Source organism: Oncorhynchus gorbuscha, linkage group LG13 (genome assembly GCF_021184085.1).
Source record: "Oncorhynchus gorbuscha isolate QuinsamMale2020 ecotype Even-year linkage group LG13, OgorEven_v1.0, whole genome shotgun sequence".
Taxonomy (NCBI): Eukaryota; Metazoa; Chordata; class Actinopteri; order Salmoniformes; family Salmonidae; genus Oncorhynchus; species Oncorhynchus gorbuscha.
In genome coordinates, this window is record NC_060185.1 from 67426545 (window position 1) to 67449170 (window position 22626).

Sequence of the window (22626 nt, forward strand, 5' to 3'; positions counted from 1 at the left end):
TCACTGAAGCTGGAGTCTTATATCTCCCTCTCTAACTTTAAGCATCAGCTGTCAGAGCAGCTTACCGATCACTGCACCTCTACACAGCCCATCTGTAAATAGCACACTCCATATATATCCCCATATATTTTTGTTGTTGTTGCTCTTTTGCACTCCAGTATGTCTACTTGCACATGTATCACACCAGTGTTAATGCTAAATTGTAACTATTTTGCCACTATGGCCTATTTATTGCCATGTGTAACTCTGTTGTTTGTGTCGCACTGCTTTGTTTTATCCTGGCCAGTTTTGCAGTTGTAAATGAGAACTTGTTCTCACCTGGCCTACCTGGTTAAATAAAGGTGAAATAAAAAATAAAATAAAAAAACGCATCTTATGTATTAACATGAAAAAACATGTAACACTTTCATTCAATACTCTCTCAGACACAACTAGACCTTCATAAAGTTTTTATTTTATTGCAAAATGTTACAGTAACTGGTTTAAAGTTGTATTTTATTTGAAGAACGCAGACTCTCATGTCACTAAATAAAATCATACCTGTTTGAAACCAATTATTCTGTGTTCAATTACAATTATACTAGGCGCTAGTGATGGGCATTCCGATCTGCAGATCTTCTTCCTGTTTCCCTGGTGCCTGAGCCAGCGGACTGCTGGGGCTGTCCCTCCCTGCAGCGGTGGTTATTCTTTGAAGTGCCTCATCAATCGCTCTGGCATCACTGAAGGCTAACTTCTTAAACCTGTGGTCAAGTGCAGCGGTTTCTGATAGCATGTGATTATATTCCATTCTGTGGAACTTTCTGTCTATTGATGAACATAAGGTGTCCATCAACTCTGTCACATGTCCTGTGGTTACATTTGCTTCTCTCTGGCGGCTGGCTGTGATTCGCTGCAGACCCTTACACAGGAGTATCATTTGAGGATGTCACATAGCTGAAAAGAGAGAACAGTAACTTATTAGTTCAGGTTTATGTTTGTCTACTGATACTACATAATTTAATACAGGATTAAATAATGATGTAGTAATAACTGCTTACTGTACCTCTCTCCACTGATCTCCACAGTGACCTGCTCAAAGGGTTCCAGGACTCTGCACACCTCCTCTGCCACCTCCCATTCCTCTTGGGTCAGAGCATCAACAGGTGTATTGACAATGGCCAGGGTAGAGATCATGGCATCCTTTGACTCAAGAAATAGCCTCAACATATAACATGTTGAATTCCACCTGGTAGTGCAGTCTTGTGTAGGCCTCAGCTCAGGCATCCCCATCTGGCATTGTGTAGACTTGAGTTTTTCAGCACCTACTGTGGTCCTGTGGAAGTACTCCACAGCTGCTTTCACTTTGTCCACAGTGGTCTTCACCTTCAGAGCATCTCTTACAATCAGGTGGATTGTGTGGGCAAGACATGGATGATGCGTAAATTGTAAAATGTCCATGGCTTTGGTTATGTTAGCTGCATTGTCGCTAACACAACAGACCACTTTTCCATCTACTTGCCATTCTCTGGCCACTCTCAACAGTTCCTCTGCCAAGTTCTCTGGTGTGTCTGTCACTGAACTCAAAGCAGTCCAGAAGTGACATGTAACCGACAGGTACGAAGTAGTTACCCTTGATGTCCAGCAGTCAGTGGTAAGGCAAACTGTAGTAGCTTTTTGGACTCTTTCCCGCATTGAAGCTTGTGTGCTCTCATACAGTTGTGGAATAAGTGATTTTGAAAGGGTTTTCCTGCTTGGAATTGTGTACATTGGATTTAGACTCTTGCTATAATTTCTAAAAACTGTCCTCCACGATCGAAAATGGCTGGAAATCGGTGGCAATCGTTTTAGTCAATGAATTAGTTAATTATATTAATGTAAATATTTTGATTAGTCATATCTTAATTGTTTTATTTTTTTTTATGAATAGATTCGGCACTTCTGATATGCGATCCGGCTCCCAACGTTCACCTACAAGAGCCGGCTCTTAGAGCCGACTCGTTCGCGAACGAGCCATCACTACCACACATCCAGTGCTAAGCACAAGTGAGATAGGGCTCTGCTTCGTTCATCACAGGCTCGCACAACCTGTCATCTCCAGCCATTCATTCTGCCCTCCCTCGCTTCGGCGCACGCTGCATTCCTCTGGTAGCTTTTGGATAGCGCATAGCGATGTTTCTCTGCAGAACGGTCTGGCAAAGATGTGGGCATTTGGCAAGGAAGTCAGCCTACCAGTTATCTAGAGATGGTGAGTATGACAAAGTCGGTTCAAATGATAGCGAAGTCTTACCACGTTAAAGTTGTAACGTTACGTGATACAAGATGGCAACTGTGTATCCCTGTTGGCTTTTCTTTCCTCTGTATGTATAAGCTAAGGGTAGCCTATGGGTAGAGGAATATTCGTACATTTCAGAATATAACATTTTGTTCTCATGTGGTTTGGCTTTACTGAAACCGTCTCATCCCAAATTTGAAAGATGGCACCTGTTTTACAGTACAAGGGACGTGAAGGTCAATTGGAATGTTGGCCAATTACTTATGTTCTAAATCTTTTCATTGTGTTAATTTTGATATTGGAGCGTTAAATTGTTACATTACACGTTTTAAAGAGAAACTTGTTTTCTCCATGTCTAATCCACTCCCTCATTATACAAACCAAACAAGATGGGCCCATGTCATTTTGTTACGAAACGAAGTGCAAGTGTTACTATGCAGACTCGGTGGTGGACTGTGCCAACAAATCTTTAATCCTATCGTGAATTACTTTGTTTCCTTGACGGTACCAGCTTGTCACTTTTGTCGAGGACGATGGCCTAGGTGTGCATATCATACATTTTAACTGTAGTTACAAACCACGAGCTTGGAAGGTAACAACTGGTTACATAACCTTATTGTTATTAAACATATTTGACCTTAACTAAATCGGAGGTGGCATACATAAGGTTCCTACTTTGGCTCACGTGGTAGAGAACGTGTCACTGGCGTCTCAATGTATGGACTGCGGACAAAAGCACGCGTCACCATACAGCGCCCTCTGCGGGACCACGCACCAATGAACTTGCATTCTTCTGAACAGAAAACGGTAACTTATTGCATTTCGACGCCGCTTTAAACCTTAATATAAAAGACATTCAATAGGCATAGATTCAAGAAATCAGACAACTATATGCTGTGCTGACAACTACAGGTAACTGCCTAAACCACGAAAACAAGCTAGAACTGGGCGTTTTTATACGTGACCTTAAGCATGATGGGATGTTAATTGCTTAATTAACTCAGGAACCACACCTTTTTTCAACATACTTCGCATTAATCAAGTGATGATCAACCCCCCCTAGTTTCCCTGTGTGCTTTACCTTGCACTATTTTCCTTCACCTTTCAGTGGAATCTACACACTGTTTATTGGCACCATGGCATTCCTCATTCTTTGCTGTAGCCCCTGCAGAAACTGGTTTAGCTACTCTTAGAAATGGCCGAAGGGCTAAGCAAAGATAGCAACATGACATGCCTTGTGCTTTTGCTCCAGCATTCTCCCCACTGACACACACAAATATGAGCTTGTCCGATGTCCTGCTGCCAAACACCATTGGTGGCATTTTAGGAGATTACGCAACACTCGCCCCTGATTTGCGTTTGTACAGCATATACAACTCTACATGCACAAAAGGGACTCCTGTTATCGCAGTGGGACCCTTCCTGCCCACTCCCCTCTCTTGACCAGTACTGAGCCACAGAGCGGGTATCATAGCTTAATCCTATGACATTGATCCACGGTCACTTGTGTTATCACAATCCCACGCCACTATAACCCTGGGACTGCAGTGTGGGTTGAACAGATTAGCTGGTCTAGAGCCTTGTTACAGAGGTAGGGCCGCAGTGATTGGATTACAGGGATGAGAACTTTAAGGGTTAAAATTCCCCTGCAGTGACACTCCCTGTTTTGTCATCGGGGTGTTCTTTTTTGAAAGGAGAACCTACTGGTGCTCTTCCAATGGAACTAGTTATGTCTAGACTAAAATCTAGACTGAACTTAATTTGAGCCTAAATAACTGGTCCCCCACATATGCTCACTCAATGTGAAAGGCTTGCAGGCTCTCCTGTTAGTTTGGGGTGTGCTTGTTTGCTGTACAAGTGAAACCGGGGAGTGACTACTGTACATTGTGTCCTCAACTGTAGCAAGTTGACACATTTTTATTTTCACCGGGGCAAAGCTGTGACACTGTTTTTGTGCAAGTCTGTCTGCACGATGGCTGTATATGCATGTCTGTCTTCGAAGGGTTGTGTTGTGTGGGTCACAAAAACAATCGTCTAGAGGTGCGTGTTTGTGGTGTTCTAAGTGGTGTGTAAGATTGTCCGCGTCTATGGCGTTTGTGTGCCTGTCTGCCATGAGGGCAGGGCACTGACCAACAGCAGCGTTAGGAGGAAACGCTGACTCTGCTCCAGGTCTTGGCGTAAGTAAGCAAAGCGCCTGGCTACACTGTTTTTTTCTGCCGACGTAATGGCTCTCCGGGGAAAGCACAGTCAAAGTGAAAGAACTATGTCAAATGACAAAGCATCCCCTTGTGCTGATGATCATAAAAAATATGCTGCAGGAGAAAGATTAAAATTGGTGGTGGGTCATTTGACCTGCTGTTGAATATTGCTATTGCACTGTAGCTCGAATTCGACTAAACTTTTATTTTTACACTAGCCTATTTCATTTTATTCCTTTTGCCTAGTGTTAGTCTGGTTGGCGTTCTACCAGCCGAGCACTGTTTTTCAGTTGGAGTCAAATGAGCTCTGACAGGCATATTCCTGGACACCTAAACCCATTCCACCTAATCCAATAAAAATCCAGGGCTCATGCTTCAACAAATCCTCTGTCTTCATGCTTCCCTCTCACTGCATTAGGTCTGTCCTATTGTAATCTTTTTAAACCAATCTTGTGGGGTCAAGATCAAATGTTGAATATCCTGTGACATCTACCTTGTTTCCTGATTACCTCTGAAGGCCGGGTGACCTTTACCTAACTGGTGACCTTTGTTTTTTGTTGTTGTAGTACTGCCACGGCGACAGATGTCGTCGCTCCCCGGTGGTACTGGTGATAACATAATCTATGCCCTGCTGTGTGGTGGGGCCTTCGCTGGAGCTGTCGCCTATGTGAGTCTACACCTGTCCATTTTTACTTTGATCTGTTTGAGTTTAGATGACGTAGCTCATAGGGGGAAAAACAATACCAGACTGGCCTTTTCCCATAAACCTTGAACTTTATAATGTGCTCTTTTATTCTGTTACATGTCTAAAGTTGCCCTCAGAAGACTGTTATAATGTGTTTCATTGGTAGAGGAAAATATGTAACTATTTTGAGCATTGATCTTTTGTTTCTTCTAACAGACGTACAGCACTGTGACCACAGATCATGCCAGATTCACCGACCGTGTAGCGGATATTAACGCTCGTCCCAAGACCGAGTGGGTTCCCAAACCATGGCCCCCCAAGAGTAAGTCTCACCTCACCCATTGTCTTACCTCACAACCTCAACTAACCCCTCGTGTCATTCACCTCCCAGGTTATTGGATTAGACCCTGTTTGGTATGCCCCCCCCCTCAGTTCAGTGGCCTCAGCTCTCTCTATTCATGAGTCATGGTTGGCAGTGCAGCTCAACGGCCGTCCTGTCTGTGTGAGGCAGAAATCCAAGCTAGGGTTTGTGGGACAGCAGGCCTGGATAATCCTCTACTTACGACCAAGGAATGTCACTGAGTGACCACGCACCTATAACTATAGCCTGGCTATCCCCCCCCCCCCCCGGAGAGCCTTTCTGCTGCAGTAGACAGCCTGCCGAGTTCATTAGAATTCACACACACACACTGATAGTCGTCTCCGTCCTCCCCCTGTCGTTGTCATAGTTTATTAATAACTGTTGACACAGACGGGACAGCCCAGTCAACTCTGTGTGCTGCATTAACAAGCAGGCAGTACTTTTGGCCAGACCACCATTGACTCTTAGCCAAGCGGGCCAGCCAACCCCCCCCCCCCCCCCAAGTTCTCTGGTCATTGCTGTCCAGGCAGCTGTCAGAGCCCTGTATATCATTCTCAAGTCATCCCACTATCACTCCTCACTTTTTCCATAATCACTTCCTGAAGACACAAACACACTCTCGTCCAATACCATTCTATTTATATGACCAGCTATTATGTCATCCAACAGGGGCCAGGCAGTTAGGTATTGATACTGGGAGAGGTTCATAATTGACTACTTCTGCTGTATAAACAGTTGAGATAAGATGTATAATTACAGTACCTTTTGTTGTCCATTGGTAATGGATGTTTACTTTGGCAGGCTACAGCATAACCATAAACTCCCAACTACACAGCTTTCAAACAAGCGCACGGCTGTCACGCTCATACAAGTGTGTAAAGATAAAACCCACCATGTCTGTATCATATATCATAACTGGGTACAGATCAGACATGCCTACTAAGACAACCAACCTCATTCATATACATACACCATTTATACACGTATCAGCCGGGTCACTATAATCATACACTCCATATAATCCACATGTAAACCTGTGACAATGCATTTCTGTCTGTTTCCAGGCAGGGATGAGGAAGAGGAGGGTGAGTTCCTATGTGTGGCTTTTATAGCTAATGTCCTTGATTTATTTGAACTCACAGCTTGTTAAATAACTCTTTCTGAATGACCAGTGAAACGTAGTTTTTAGACTGACTAAGCATACCTTGGCATGGATTTGATTTTCTTTTCACTCTCTCACTGATTGCCTTGAAATGTATCTGTTTCTCTATAGTTACACTCACAAACCTAGGTTTTCCTCTTGACACGTTCAGAAAACGCATTCTGAGAACCAATGTTGGCGAAAAGGAGTGGATTCAGAAATGGGTGGAATCTTCACGTATTGCATTTCAGTGATTTAAAAAAAAAATGCTGTGAAATGCCACGATAATCTACTTTATGGTTATTAGTGACGTCTCCACTCATCATAGGGTTCCTTAATCCTCATTGGTTATTCACTGCGGAGCACCAATCACATCGATTCTTACACCCACGCTAGAAGGTCCCCCTGTTCTGGTTAATAACTGCCTGAGCCATTTGCCTCATCTGATCAATCTTCAGTCAATGAATTGATCAGCAACGAGTTCTAAGTGCTTTTAACCTTTTTAGTCTTTAATGTGTTAATGCATCGTGTAAATAGGATAACTGTCTGAGATTAACTCATTTATTTGAATTGAAACCCAGACAAGATGTCGGGTCTAGAACAGGTTCTACTCTTATAGTTTTCTGGAGTTGCTCTTGGCTTTCTGTCATTAGCTAGGTTTCCATCCAGTTCGCAACAGTCTGCAAAAATATAATTTGGATTTTCCCACCAGAGATGTTTCCATGGGTTAAATTCCCATGTACAGACAACAAGTTAATTTGGTTTCCATCGCATATTCAGATTTGTTTGTGTTATATATATATATATAGCGCATGTTCCCAATCTGGTATTGGCATGTGCGCTCTAGCCAACCGCTCACAGATACAGTGCTGGTATAGCCTACATGAGATTATTATGGACAATAGAGCAAGATTATTTTAAGTTGTAAAACTGCAGCCTAGCATCAATCCTCATGTCACCAGAATAAGACCCTCAATATTTATTGGAAAGGAGCATCAAGGTCATCACCTTGCACTTTCACCACCCTGTGAAGTTCATAATATATTTAATCTGTAGCCTAATAAACTGCATGCTTTCCCGAGACGTAGTGGGAGGACCACACATTTAAAACATTTTTACTTCACCTTTATTTGACCAGGTAGGCTAGTTGAGAACAAGTTCTCATTTACAGCTGCGAACTGGGCAAGAAAAAGCAAATCAGTGCGACACCACCACCAACAACAACAACACGAGAGTTACACATGGAATAAACAAACGTACTGTAAATGATACAATAGAAAAAGTTTTGCATTGTAGAGGAATTGTTAGTGTGTGCAAATGAGGTAGGATAAGGGGGTTAAGGCAATAATAGGCCATAGTGGTGAAATAATTACAGTATAGTAATTAAACACTGGAGTGATAGATATGCAGAAGATGAATGTGCAAGTAGAGATACTATGGTGCAAAGGAGCAAAATAAATAAATGGCAGTGTGGGGATGAGGTAGTTGGATGAGCTATTTACAGATGGGCTATGTACAGGTGTAGTGATCAGTGAGCTGCTCTGACAGCTTGTGCTTAAAGTTAGTGAGGGAGATATGAGTCTCCAGCTTCAGGGATTTGTATGTAGCAGCAACGAATATGTAGTGAGGGCCAGCCAATGAGAGCATACAGGTCATAGTGGTGGATAGTATATGGGGCTTTGATAGACTGCATCCAATTTGCTGAGTAGAGTGTTGGAGGCTATATTGTAAATGACATCGCCGAAATCAAAAATCTGTAGGATAGTCAGTTTTACGAGGATGTTTGGCAGCATGACTGAAGGATGCTTTGTTGGGAAATAGGAAATCGATTCCGGATTTAATTTTGGATTGGAGATGTTTAATGTGAGTCTGGAAGAAGATTTGAGTCTAACCAGACACCTAGGTATTTGTAGTTGTCCACATATTCTAAGTCAGAACCGTCCAGAGTAGTGATGCTGGACAAGTGGCCAGGTACGGGCAGCGATCAGTTGAAGAGCATGCATTTAGTTTTACTTGTATTTAAGAGCAGTTGGAGGCCATGGAAGGAGAGTTGTATGTCATTGAAGCTCGTCTGGAGGTTAGTTAACACCGTGTCCAAAGAAGGGGCCAGAAGTATACAGAATGGTGTTGTCTGCATAGAGGTGGATCAGAGAATCACCAGCAGCAAGAGCGACATCATCGATGTATACATAGAAGAGAGTTGGCTCGAGAATTGAACCCTGTGGCACCCCCATAGAGACTGCCAGAGGTTCGGACAACAGGAACTCCGATTTGACACACTTGCCAGCCGTAGAGAAATGCTTCTTGAAATTCTCAATTATCGTGGATTTATCGGTGGTGACAGTGTTTCCTAGCCTCAGTGCAGTGGGCAACTGGGAGAAGGTGCTTCTATTCTCCATGGACTTTAGTGTCCCAGACCTTTTTGGAGTTTGTGCTACAGGATGCAAATTTCTGTCTGAAAAAGCTAGCCTTTGCTTTCCTAACTGCCTGTGAATTTTGGTTCCTAACTTCCCTGAAAAGTTGCATATCGCGGGGGCTATTCAATGCTAATGCAGTATGCCACAGGATGTTTTTGTGTTGGTCGAGGGCAGTCAGGTCTGGAGTGAACCAAGGGCTATGGGGCATGCTTATTTAAGATGGTGAGGAAAGCACTTTTAAAGACTAATCAGGCATTCTCTACTGACAGAATGAAATCAATATCCTTCCAGGATACCCGGGCCAGATTGATAAGAAAGGCCTGCTCGCTGATGTGTTTTAGGGAGCGTTTGACAATGATGAGGGGAGGTCGTTTGACCGCAGACCCATTACGGACGTAGGCAATGAGGCAGTGATCGCTGAGATCCTGATTGAAGACAGCAGAGGTGTATTTGGAGTAGAGGTCGACTGATTCATCGGAATGGCTGATTTAATTAGGGCGTGTTTTTTACGCCGATTCTGCCTCTAATTTTTTTTTTCACCTTTTATTTAATCTTTTTAACTAGGCAAGTCAGTTAAGAACACATTCTTATTTTCAATGACAGCTTAGGAACTGCCTTGTTCAGGGATATAATTACAGATTTTTACCTTGTCAGCTCAGGGATTCAATCTTGCAACCTTACGGTTAACTAGTCCAACGCTCTAACCACCTGCCTCACGAGGAGCCTGCCTGTTACGCGAATGCCGTAAGAAGCTAAGGTAACTTGCTAGCTAGCATTAAACTTATCTTATAAAAAACAATCAATCAATCATAATCACTAGTTATAACTACACATGGTTGATGATATTACTAGTTTATCTAGCGTGTCCTGCGTTGCATATAATCGATGCGGTGCGCTTTCGCGAAAAAGGACTGTCGTTGCTCCAACGTGTACCTAACCATAACATCAATGCCTTTCTTAAAATCAATACACAGAAGTATAGATTGCTTAGATTGTAGGATGGCCGGGGTGTCAAGCATGTCTACGTTTAGGTCACCTAACAGCACGAGCACTGAAGATAGATTGGGGGCAATCAATTCACATATGGTGTCCAGGGCACAGCTGGGGGCAGAAGGTGGTCTATAGCAAGCAGCAACGGTGAGAGACTTGTTTCTGGAAAATACATTTTTAAAAGTAGAAGCTCAAATTTTTTGGGCACAGACCTGGATAGTAAGAAAGAACTCTGCAGGCTATCTCTGCAGTAGATTGCAACTCCACCCCCTTGGCAGTTCTATCTTGTCAGAAAATGTTATAGTTAGGGATGGAAATTTCAGGGTTTTTGATGGTCTTCCTAAGTTATGATTCAGACACGGCTAGGGCATCCGGGTTGGCAGAGTGCGCTAAAGCAGTGAATATAACAAACTTCGGGAGGGGGCTTCCAATGTTAACATGCATGAAACCAAGGCTTTTACAGTTACAGAAGTCAACTAATGAGAGTGCCCGTGGAAGGGGAGTGGAGCTAGGCACTGCAGGGCCTGGATTAACCTCTACAACACTAGAGGAACAGGAAGAGTAGGATAAGGTTACGGCTAAAGGCTATAAGAACTGGTCGTCTAGTATGTAAAAGGAGCAGGTTTCGGGGCACTGTAGAATGCATGTCATCGCGTGACTCCCAAGTTTACTTCCAATATGATGGTTATTATATCAATATTTGCTCATAAAAAGTATTTTCATCACCATTTCTCTAATTAATTGTACAGACACACAAAGATCCCACCTTGTCTAGCGTGTTTTGTCCACATTTGGGAAGTTTAGACTTGCTGTTTCATTCAGGCCTGTCAAACTAATTCTGACATGTACTTAACGTGCATAAAAGGGTTGACTGGAAACCTGGTTAATGCCAGAAAGATTGTTAGGGGACCATAAGCATCTGGTTGGTGTAAAACCTACTGTTGATGGTAATATTTGGAAGGACCTGTTCGGGAATGAGTTTGCCTGCACAAAATATTTAGGTTTCTCAAGATGGTTAACTTAAGACTAATGCTGTTGATGATTTTACTGGTGGTCCTTTGGATTCTGAAAGGAAAGTAGTTTTTTTCCTATCTGATCCCACCCAGCTTCTCCTATCTGACCCTAACCTATCCTTTTGTCTGAAATACCTGTTAATCAGAACAGGGGTCCCCCTCGTTGACACTACTCCTTTCCTATTGGACAATCCATCCCAAAACATGTGTCCCCCTTCTCTTTCACTTTTAATCCTCTGTCTCCCCTTACCTCTTTAAAACCTGTACCTCTTTATTAGAGGCTCTTTATTCGCTACCAAACAGAGACAACAGGTGATGTTATCTTAGTGCGCCCTCAAGTCGGTTATGCACCTAGAATGCTAACGCACTGGTAGCATTATCAGTGCATTGCACAAGCAAGAGAATCACGTAGGGAATTGATTATCATATTCTTGGATGTTGAACTTGAATTTTCAATAATGGTGAAATTTTTCTGATTTGAAAGTTATTTTGGTTAAAGGTTCTCTTCCTCCCTTTCCGCTAACGCTCCTATTTTTACTCTTTTCAGTGTAAAAGTAAATTGCCTACACGTCAGGGGACTTTATAGCCTACTGGACTGTTTGGATGAATCTGAAAAGGGGGAAATCTCTTCTACTTTCCTGCTCCGTCCCATACATTCAACTATTGTCTGTTTCTGAAAGTTTCTCTGGATGCTCCCTTCTCTTATTTCCCCATTTTTGATTTGATGAACTCTTGTATGTGTGGCCTCTTCCAGGATGGATTAATGTTAATGGGTACATTTTAAAATTAAATGTGCACAAACCACCTTGGTTGTCTCTGTGTTTATTGTTGGAATTTCCAGGTACTGGTAGCTTTGATTGGATGGTAAGATTTGCCATCTTTATCCTCTCACCCTCTACCCTCTGACCTGACCCTGTCTACCTTCACTATGTCACTTTAATTTTGCCTGCCTCCCTCTGTTGTTTTTTAATTCTTCTTTCCCTCCCTTTCTGTCTTTGGGTTTGCATGTGGTTCTGTCGTGAATTCTCCTCTGCAGTGACTTGCTTTGCTGGGGTTTTCCCCTTCTAGGTGGAGTGTGGTATGAGCCGGAGGTGTGGTAAGAGGAGTGGCATGGGCATGTGTGACGTGGTGTATGATTGAGTGTGTAGTTGTGCACACGGCAGCTCAGGATACAGAACTAGATCAGAGCTGTACATGATCAGATATGACTTAGAAAAAGGACTTTATGTGAATAGTCTGTTATTGTAGGTGTTATGTAGGGTAATTCACATGCTCTGTAAATCCACTTATTTCTTTGAGTATTGTGTTGTAGAGCATGGCTTACTCGGGCAGTGTGGTGTTGGTGCCCTTCAAAGATCGATGCCATCTTTACTGATTTATACATTTTTCCCTCCCTCCTGTTTTAGGTGAGGAAGCAGTAGCTGATGGAGAGGAGGAGGCGGCGGCTGGAGAGGAGCCTGCAGCTGAAGAGGCTGTAGAGGCGGAAAACGTAGCAGAACTTGCTGAAGAGACCGAGGCAGTCTCTGAAGAACCTGCTGTGGAGGCAGCAGTAGAGGAAGTGGCTGTAGTAGAAGCAGAGACTGTGGTGGAGGAGGTCGCAGAGGCTGTCGCCGAGGCTGCTGAAGTCATCGCCGAGGTTGCTGAAGAGGTTGTTGAGGTGGCCAAGGAAGTAGAGGCGGCAGCAGAGGAAGTGGTCATAGTGGCTGAGGCCGTGGAGGATGCTGCAGAGGCCATTGCCGTGCCTGCCTTCCCAGAGGAAGCAGTTGCTGTGGTAGAGCCAGAGAGCAATGGTACGGCCGCACAGGAGGAGGTAGCCCCCGAGGCTTCTGTTACTGCGGTGTAACGGGCGTGTACACTGTCCTTCACCACCAGCCCAACACGCATACACACTGATAGACAAGCAACTAGAGGAAGGTTAGGTGTGCACTATTTACCCACACCATATAATACAGTACCACCTAAAACTGATCCCACCTTTTCCAAAAACCACTTTAGAGCTTGACTCCTGAGATGTAAAGGTTCTTCTCTGGAAAGAACACATTTTATTTATTAGAGTTTATATAGATGGCAGAGGTGTAATTTAATGATATGACTGATTAAGTTAAAGTGAGAAGACTGAGTAGAATATTGTTATTTCCCCCCCTTCACAGTAGAAGCTTCCAGACTTTGTGGGGTTTGATTACTTTATGTAGTTCAGTCTCTCCTGGCTGTGTACAGTATAGTTGTTGTGATTCCTGGAGATGGTAAAAGCACTAAAAAGCTTTCATTGCTGAGGCTGTGTTTTCCTGAATTCCCAATCCAAACAGAACAGCAGATCACCACAGTGAGACCCTTTAGAAAGTGGCAGTGATGTCATCAATGCTATCTCTTGCACAGTTAAGGATGCAATGGTTTCAACCTTGTGTCATTACAGTAAGGATAAAAACACAGCTGCAAATCACTTCTCCCCCCAAACTACCTTTTCACCCTTCTCCCTTCCTCTCAACCATGGCCCACTCATCTTTCACAATTCTGTTTATGATCTCCACTGACCTAGCGTATCAACAATCTTTAACCTCTCACCTGCCTTGCCTCAGAGGCCTGCCGCCGCATGCAACCACAAACAGGAAAAACGCCTCAAATGAGCCATTTGATTATTTTGTTTGTAATGTGTACGCCCAGTCCACGACTAACCAATCACTACTACTCAGGGTTTATTTGGGAGATATTACATTTACTGTACTTTTTTAAGCCTCTTTTAATATGCTTCTCTGCCAGATATCACGGAATTGGTACATGCCGACGTAATGATGAAAGCTTTGTGCAGTGGGTTAGGTTAAACATCTCGTGCAGCCGTGTGATAGCTTCTGCTAGTACAGACAACCCTACCTGTGCACGCTCTGTGACTGTAACACAACAAACTGTTGCCGTGTGTTTTATTCTCCACTGTAAAGTTGGAACTTTGAGGGAATGACCTTGTAAGGTTCACTTGATGAACTCAACCATGTGGTCATTCAGATTTTGCTCTTTAAAAAAAAAAACTGGTTCAACGCAGTGAGTAGTTGTGTAATGGGATTTCATCGAGCCAAACAATAAAAGTATTGAGACTGGAAAGATCCCCTCCCGTGTTTAATTTGTCTGGATTTGGTTTGCTTGCGCTAATACGCTACGCTTGTAGGGCTTTCGGCTGCAGAAAACATGTGTCTTTCCAAAACAATGGTTTCCATCACAAGGTCAAATGACAAGACAATCTGCCTTCAGAATGTTAGAAATGTGATAATTGCGTAAATATCAAAACACCTTTAACCAAACGTTCTAATATATTTTGATATAATATACTATAGTTTTACCATTTAGGACCTGGGGATAAATCCACCACACTGACACGAGTTAATTCATCTCTGCCCTGTTGCCCCACGAGTCGACAAATGATTTACTTTAGAGCAGCACACAAATCCGAATCTCCCTAGTTGTGAAAATTTGTCAAGAACAATGTATTTCAAATTAAACCATTATCCCGTGTGTGTGTGTGTGTGTGTGTGCCTTTGTGATATTTGGCAGGAAGGCATTTTATTTGAGGTGGCCTCTTTTTATAAAGGGTGGTTGGCAACATGCAAAATGATGGTCTTTACATGTATATTCTGATACACTTATTTTAATGTCTGTATTCACATTTAGAAATGACTCAGTCATACTTCTATTCTTACAAGGCATTTTGTGCTGCGTACATGCACAATGTGGAATTTTTATGCTCAGTTAAATGCTATTCCAGACACTAACTTCATCACTTTCTGTACCCTCATCTGCTCAATGGAACAATGTAGTGGTACACGGCAATGCCTTTCTTTGCTATGCCTGCTATCTGCACACATGCCACTGCTGGTTGGAGGTGCTATAGCAGGACTGGCTCAATGGAATGGAGTCAAACGTGGTTTCCATATGTTTGAAACCATTCCATTCATGCCATTCGGACCTTAAAATGAGCCTGTCCTATAGCTCCTCCCACCAGCCTCCACTGTGTAGGGTTTGAAATTCTGCACCTGTAGGCTCCATCCTAACCCACTCAATACCACCCATTCTCCTGCGGTCACTCAGTGCTCTGGTGGGTACATTCTTTCCATTGTCTGCTAGCCTGCATTGGTCAAATGCATTTCTGCTTTGCATTATTCACCAAAAATGTACATGTCTTAGTTGAAATGTGGGAATTTTGGAAAACGAGATGAATGCAATAGAGGTCAATGCCACAATGCATGGTGAAGGTCTATATTCACCTCCAACTGGACAATATTGATGTAAATGCAAGAAATAGTCTCAACCCATTCGGATTGCCTTTTTCTCCTTGTAGAAGCTCTAGCTAACGCCTGTCTTGTCTTTCATCTTTGCAAAGATTTTTTTTCTTTATTTGTACAACTCAAGCTACCTTTTTTGGATTAGTCTCACTGAGTCTTTCAACTAGAATGGCTTCCCTGTAAGTCATCAACTTCTGTCTGGCTGATGGCTAAGGGGTGTTTGTCTGCACTTGCTCGTATTCTCCCTAACCCATGAAGTCAAGTGATTGTAACGTTTCTGGTTAAACTGCACTTTTCAAACAAGAATGTGTCACCATCTCTTGGGATTTGTACACAAAATACTACAACTTCCATGTTGGCTTGGCTAACTGCTTCTGTTTTTCTCGGTCGCCTTTTTACACATCACTTTGGGTGAGTGTGGTACAGTGACTTATTCCACATTTTGTTATGTTAGTCTTATTCTGAAATGGATTTAAAAAAATGAAAAGTTAAATCTAGACACTACCCCATGATTAAAAACAGGTTTAGAAATGTTTGCAAATGTATTAAAAAATAAACTGAAATATCACATTTACATACAGTACCAGTCAAAAGTTTGGATGCACTTACTCATTCCAGGGGTTTTCTTTATTTTTCCTACATTGTAGAATAATAGTGAAGACATCAACTATGAAATCATGTAGTAACCCAACAAGTATGAAACAATCAAAATAGATTTGAGATTCTTCAAAGTAGCCACCCTTTGCCTCGAAGACAGCTTTGCACACTTTTGGAATTCTCTCAACTAGCTTCATGAGGTAGTCACCTGGAATGCATTTCAATTAACAGGTGTGCCTAGTTAAATGTCAATCTGTGGAATTTCTTAAATGGTCAAATAAGAAAAGAGAAAGGACAGTCCATCAATTACTTTAAGACATGAATTTCAGTCAATCCGGAACCTTTCAAGACTTCAAGAGCAGTCACAATACCCGTCAAGCGCTATGATGAATCTGGCTCTCACCAGGACCGCCACAGGAAAAGGAAATCCAGAGTTACCTCTGCTGCAGAGGATAAGTTCATTAGAGTTGACTGCACCTCATATTGCAGCACAAATAAATGCTTCACACAGTTCAAGTAACAGACACATCTCAATATCATATGTTCAGGGAGACTGTGTGAATCAAGCCTTCATGGTCAAATTGCTGCAAAGAAACCACTACGAAGAAGTGACTTGCTTGGTCCAAGAAACACAAGCAATGGGCATTAGACCAGTGGAAATCTGTTCTTTGGTCTGATGAGTCCAAATTTGAGATTTTTGGTTCCAACCGCTGTGTCTTTGTGAGACGCAGAGTAGGTGAACGGATGATCTTATGTGTAGTTCCCACCGTAAAGCATGGAGGAGGCGGTGTGGGGGTGCTTTACTGGTGACAATAGTAACCAGCATGGCTACCACAGCATTCTGCAGCGATAAGCCATCCCATCTGGTTTGCACTTATCATTTGTTTTGCAACAGGACAATGACCCAAAATACACCTCCAGGCTATGTAAGGGCTATTTTACCATGGAGAGTGATGGAGTGCTGCACTAGATGACCTGGCCTCCACAATCATCTGACTTCAACCCAATTGGAATGGTTTGTGATGAATTGGACCACAGAGTGAAGGAAAAGCAGCCAACAAGTGCTCAGCATATGTGGGAACTCCTTCCAGACTGTTGCATTCCTCATGAAGCTGGTTGAGATAATGCCAAGAGTGTGTAAAGCTGGCAAGAGTGTGCAAGGCAAAGGTTGGCTACTTTGAAGAATCTGAAATATAAAATATATTTTGATTGAACTTTTTTGGTAACTACATGATGCCATATGTTATTTCATAGTTTTGATGTCTTCACTATTATTCTACAATGTAGAAAATAGTAAAAATAAAGAACCTGAAATGATTAGGTGTGTCCAAATGTTTGACTGGTACTGTAAGTAGTTAGACCCTTGACTCAGTACTTTGTTGAAGCACCTTTGGCAGCGATTATAGCCTTGTCTTGTTGGGTATGACGCTACAACTGCCGGTTATGGGGCCAACCCCCAGGACTTTGGACCTCTTGTCTGACTTGCACGCTCCCTCCAGCACCACAACAATGTACTCTGTATTACAGAGAATAAGACAACTGTATTTGGGGAGTTTCTCCCATTCTTCTCTGAAGATCCTCTAAAGCTCTGTCAGGTTAGATGGGTTGTGTCGCTGCAAGCTATTTTCAGGTCTTTCCAGAGATGTTCAAGTCCCGACTCTGGCTGGGCCACTCGAGGACAATCAGAGACTTGTCCTGAAGCCACTCCAGTGTTGTCTTAGCTTTTTGCTTAAGGTCGTTGTCCTGTTGGAAGGTGTTCCTTTGCCCCGGTCTGAGCGCTTTGGGGCAGGTTTTCATCAAGGATCTCTCTGTACTTTACACCGTTCATCTTTCCCTCGATCCTGACTAGTCTCCCAGTCCCTGCCACTGAAAAACATCCCCACAACATGATGCTGCCACCATGCTTCACTATAGGAATGGTATTGGCCAGGTGATGAGCGGTGCCTGGTTTCCTCTAGATGTGACGCTTGACATTCAGGCCAAAGAGTTCAATCTTGGTTACTTTTGACCAGAGAATCTTGTTTCTCATGGTCTGAGAGTCTTTTAGGTGTTTGTGGCAAATTCCTCGTGCCTTTTCTTGATTAGTGGCTTCCGTCTGGCCACTCTACCATAAAGGCCTGATTGGTGAAGTGCTGCAGAGATGGTTGTCCTTCTGGAAGGTTCTCCCATCGCCACAGAGGAACTCTGGAGTTCTGTCAGAGTGACCATCAGGTTCTTGGTCCCCTCCCTGACCAAGGCCCTTCTCCCCCGAATGCTCAGTTTGGCCAGGCGGCCAGCTCTAGGGAGAGCCTTGGTGGTTCCAAACTTCTTACATTTAAGAATGATGAAGGCCTCTGTGTTCTTGGGGACCTTTAATGCTGCAGAAATGTTTTGGTACCCTTCCCCAGATCTCTGCCTCGACAGAATCCTGTCTCGGAGCTCTACAGACAATTCCTTTGACCTCATGGCTTGGTTTTTGCTCTGACATGTACTGTCAACTGTGGGACCTTTTATATAGACAGGTGTGTACCTTTCCAAATCATGTCCAATCAATTTAATTTACCACAGGTGGACCACCAAGTTGTAGAAACACCTCAAGGAAGATCGATTTAAAAAAGGATGCACCTGAGCTCAATTTCGAGTCTCATAGCTCAAATAGTTATGTTTTGTATTTTTAATATATTTGCTCATTTAAAAAAAAACCTGTCTTCGCTTTGTCATTGTGTGTGTTGATTGAGGTGTTTTATTTATTTAATCCATTTTGGAATTCGGCTGTAACGTAACAATGTGGAAAAATTTGAGCGGTCTGAATACTTTCCGAATGCACTGTATGTTGATTGAGTTGGAGATATTGAGTCTTTTTGTAACATTAGCGTGAGTGATGTATCGGCGCTTGGTTTTATTTTTCAGTGGCACCAGTCGTTATGGCTGCAGCCTCTGCTTTGGCGGTGACAACAGTCGCTGAAGTAGTTTTAGAAGTCAAGGAGGCTGCCCCTGTAGAGGTCCCAGCTGCAGAAGAAGCCGCTCCAGTCGAGGCCGCACCCATAGAAGAAGCTCCAATTGAGGCTGCCACAGCAGAGATTGTGGAGGCAGACGCTGCTCCTGTGGAGGCAGACGCTGCTCCTGTGGAGGCAGACGCTGCTCCTGTGGAGGCAGACGCTGCTCCTGTGGAGGCAGACGCTGCTCCTGTGGAGGCAGACGCTGCTCCTGTGGAGGCAGACGCTGCTCCTGTGGAGGCAGACGCGGCACCTGTGGAGGCAGACGCGGCACCTGTGGAGGCAGACGCGGCACCTGTGGAGGCAGACGCGGCACCTGTGGAGGCAGACGCGGCACCTGTGGTGGCAGACGCGGCACCTGTGGTGGCAGACGCGGCACCTGTGGTGGCAGACGCGGCACCTGTGGAGGAAGACGCGGCACCTGTGGAGGAAGACGCTGCTCCTGTGGAGGCAGACGCTGCTCCTGTGGAGGCAGACGCTGCTCCTGTGGAGGCAGACGCTGCTCCTGTGGAGGCAGACGCTGCTCCTGTGGAGGCAGACGCTGCTCCTGTGGAGGCAGACGCTGCTCCTGTGGAGGCAGACGCGGCACCTGTGGTGGCAGACGCGGCACCTGTGGTGGCAGACGCGGCACCTGTGGAGGAAGACGCGGCACCTGTGGAGGAAGACGCGGCACCTGTGGTGGAAGAGACGCCAGCTGCTAAGGAGTACATTGTCGTGGTGCTGGACGGAGCGGGCAAGTCAGACAAGAGGCCCAAAGTCCTGGGGATTGGCCCCATGACCGGCAGGATTATCCCAGACGAAGACGAGGCCCCTGCTGCTGAGGTAACAGGTAATTTGACAAATTAACAGGATGCAACTGATCAGGTAACCTAGCCTAGCAGCAGGTAGCCTAGTGGTTAGAGCATTGGACTAGGAACTGAAAGGTTGGAAGATGGAATCCCCGAGCTGACAAGGTAAAAATCTGTCATTCTGCCCCTGAAGAAGGCAGTTAACCCACTGTTCCTATGCCGTCATTGAAAATAAGAATTTGTTCTTAACTGATTTACCTAGTTAAATAAAGGTGTAAAAAAAAAGTAACCGATGATGCGACCAGTCATACTGGTACACGTAGTTGTACAGAGGTAGGATCTTAATTTGACCCGTTTCTCACAGCAGGAAAATAATCCCACAGCAAACGGAAATCTGGATTATAATTCATGGATGTTTTTGGTAGGGGTTGATACATTTTTAGTTGGGGCAAATTAAGTCTGAAATGTTAAAAAATAAATTACAAACTTCAGACTCCTTTTTTAAGCCTATTAATAGACTACACGATTGCATTTTTGTCCTGCAACAAACCAGGTGATCCTGTATCAAATTTAAGATCCTGTATCTGAAACCTAGATTAACAGGCTACTGCTATTTCAGTGTTAGTCAGAGTATTGTGATCTAATGTGATCTAATGTGATCTCACCACGTTGGTCTTCAGGGCAAGCGACGGCTGCTTAGGATACAGATGCAGTTGAACCAACTGACAGGTATTGAACTTCTGTAGTCACTTCTCTAAGTAGGCATCTATTCACCAGGGGAAAACACTACACAGGTTTAGGTTAGATTACAATACACAAGGAACATTTTACTTTTTGGACATAGTGTAACCTAAAACGATAGTGTTTTCCCTTGGTGATTAGATGCATACTTGTTTGACTTTTTCTGTCTGGTCTGTCATGCACCAGTCTTGATACCATGTGTTTTTATTTAACTTTTCTTCTCATTCTATTCTTCACAGTAAGCACTTGGAGCCCCTGGATGAAATATCTACTCTGAGGAAGACAAGGGATGTGCCTTCCCCCACACTTGAACCCTTCCATGCACTTTGACCCTTAACCCCTGACAGTCTACCCTTGATTTCTATCTGTAGTATAAACTTTTCTCCCTGTCTTACATCAGGGAATTGTCTGTGTATATGTTCAGATAATGCCTGCTTTATGGAAACAAACATCTGATATATTATTCTGATGTACTCCACCAGTTCCAAGAAGAGGTACATCTTCCTCTTGTATCACATTGGAGACGTTTAGAAATGGTCCATCTATGTAGGCTTCACAACCGAACCTGTGACACGGCAGATAGTCAGCCATATAGTACAATGCATTACTCTTCTCACCTTTTTAGATGCGCACAGTCACAAAACAACTGTGAGTTTACTACTGGTTCATCTGCACAACCTTTGAACGTAGACTGTCTTTCTCTCAATGGGAGTTATTTTCTTAGTATTCAGTATGGTTGCAGCTGTGAAGGCTAAGGATACTCTCACAGCATAGTATGTCATAGTTTACTTCACCCATGAAACCTCACACTAGACTCACTCCAATGGTGTTTTCTGATTCTCACCATCCAAGGCAATACTACACATCCGATGCTCAGCCAGCAATTGCCTCATGGCCGGGTAGGAATGTGACCAGCATTCTTCAACTACCCTCATGTTTGAACTCTTTGGGCTGATTCCAATGTGAACATCACAAGTATTTAACTCAAAGGGAATGCGATCAGACTGCTTTTGCAAATCAAATCAAAAAAATAACTCTTTGTGTCACTGACTTGTTTTTGGGAGACCAGATCAATTAGGCTACCTTACCAGCTCAGTATTCCTCCAGCTTGTGATCCACAGACCTTTTATTAATGCAGTATTACAGTTGAACAAACCTTCGCAGTTGCATGCCAGACAAGTGATTCATATTGGGAAAAGAGCATGACAACGAATCAGTCAGGTTTTTACAGTCGGCGATGTCTCTTCAAGCTAGACTCCATTGCGTAGTCCATGATGTCGCTCTTCAAGATTTCATAAGGCAGACATTTTCATCTCTCTTTTAACTTTCTCCCTCCCCCTCTGTTGTAGAGCCTTTCTCTGCTCAGCACCATGACTATTGAGTACACAGCTGTTAGATAGTCCATTTATTTAAGTGACCCACTATAGCTTAATGTGGTGAAAAGCTGAATCTGAAATATGAAAAGCCATGATTTGAGTGTATAGCATGTTTTCCTAGGCTGGTATAAACAGTTGGGTGTTGTGCTTGTTATCATATGAAAGCAGATTTTTTTTTTTACTCTGCAGTCAGGCTTGTGTGGTGGCATACATTCAGCTTTTCAAATTAGATGATTTGCTAGTTAGTTTAGATTCCTAAATACATGTTCGTAAATTTGTCAGAACCAGTTCAAATAACCTGCAGGCCCTACAAGGCTTTCACTGTAGATATACTCTACATATTTGTTGTAGGACTAGTTCTCTTCTCACTTTCCTCACATATTATATTTCATTTTTGATATGTTAAGCATATTTGAAACGGTTCCGAGACCGTTGATAAGAAGTGAATGTAGGATCATTCCTAATTAAGGAGTGGGATAATTCAGTGTGTCTGTCCTAATGTTTGCAGGCAGGTTTTGAATGGGCTATATAGTGGCTTGTCCTGTGAGTGGATGGCTTCACGCTGTGCATCTGGCCTAGCATGGGCTACAAACTGTGACTATTTGAAACATTGCTGTTTTTCTGAAATAAAGAAATATTTCAGTTTTGTCTACAGCTTTATTTTGTGTATGTATGTGTGTCAACTTTGAAACCTCTCTGCTATTGAAAATACACCATGACAAATTATGTCCTATATATGAGCATTCACTATCGTTGTCGTAGTAAACCCCAAAACCTCATTGCTACCATATATATAGAATGGTGAAATACTCAGGCAGTTATCCA

General features: G+C 43.3%; 2 protein-coding genes across 4 annotated transcripts; one reads left to right on the forward strand and one right to left on the reverse strand.

Annotated features, from left to right (window-relative positions):
- Positions 1 to 442: 442 nt before the first annotated feature.
- Positions 443 to 3130, reverse strand: LOC123993399 (E3 SUMO-protein ligase ZBED1-like). Its single transcript, XM_046295502.1, has 2 exons — positions 1043 to 3130; positions 443 to 933 (listed from the first exon to the last, which is right to left on the reverse strand). Exons 1-2 carry the CDS (start codon positions 1744 to 1746, stop codon positions 900 to 902), a joined length of 738 nt encoding a protein of 245 aa, XP_046151458.1. The 5' UTR covers positions 1747 to 3130; the 3' UTR covers positions 443 to 899.
- On the forward strand, positions 1775 to 22455 carry LOC123993397 (calphotin-like). Of its 3 annotated transcripts, XM_046295499.1 has the most exons (8): positions 1775 to 2224; positions 5016 to 5116; positions 5351 to 5456; positions 6560 to 6580; positions 12463 to 12846; positions 18811 to 19725; positions 20365 to 20413; positions 20665 to 22455. In XM_046295499.1, exons 1-7 carry the CDS (start codon positions 2149 to 2151, stop codon positions 20382 to 20384), a joined length of 1623 nt encoding a protein of 540 aa, XP_046151455.1. In that variant the 5' UTR covers positions 1775 to 2148; the 3' UTR covers positions 20385 to 20413; positions 20665 to 22455. The 3 variants fall into 3 exon arrangements, with proteins under 3 accessions (XP_046151455.1, XP_046151456.1, XP_046151457.1); XM_046295500.1 differs by lacking the exon at positions 6560 to 6580 and having other exon boundaries at positions 1863 to 2224; XM_046295501.1 differs by lacking the exons at positions 12463 to 12846; positions 18811 to 19725; positions 20365 to 20413; positions 20665 to 22455 and adding an exon at positions 11604 to 11861 and having other exon boundaries at positions 1963 to 2224.
- Positions 22456 to 22626: the final 171 nt, after the last annotated feature.

Coding starts and splice junctions, on each gene's coding strand:
- LOC123993399 (XM_046295502.1), bottom strand. CDS start 1,746: ATGTACACAATTCCAAGCAGGAAAACCCTTTCAAAATCACTTATTCCA. Junction 934..1,042: donor GTGGAGATCAGTGGAGAGAG/GTACAGTAAGCA, acceptor CTCTCTTTTCAG/CTATGTGACATCCTCAAATG.
- LOC123993397 (XM_046295499.1), top strand. CDS start 2,149: ATGTTTCTCTGCAGAACGGTCTGGCAAAGATGTGGGCATTTGGCAAGG. Junction 5,117..5,350: donor TCGCTGGAGCTGTCGCCTAT/GTGAGTCTACAC, acceptor TTCTTCTAACAG/ACGTACAGCACTGTGACCAC. Junction 5,457..6,559: donor CAAACCATGGCCCCCCAAGA/GTAAGTCTCACC, acceptor GTCTGTTTCCAG/GCAGGGATGAGGAAGAGGAG.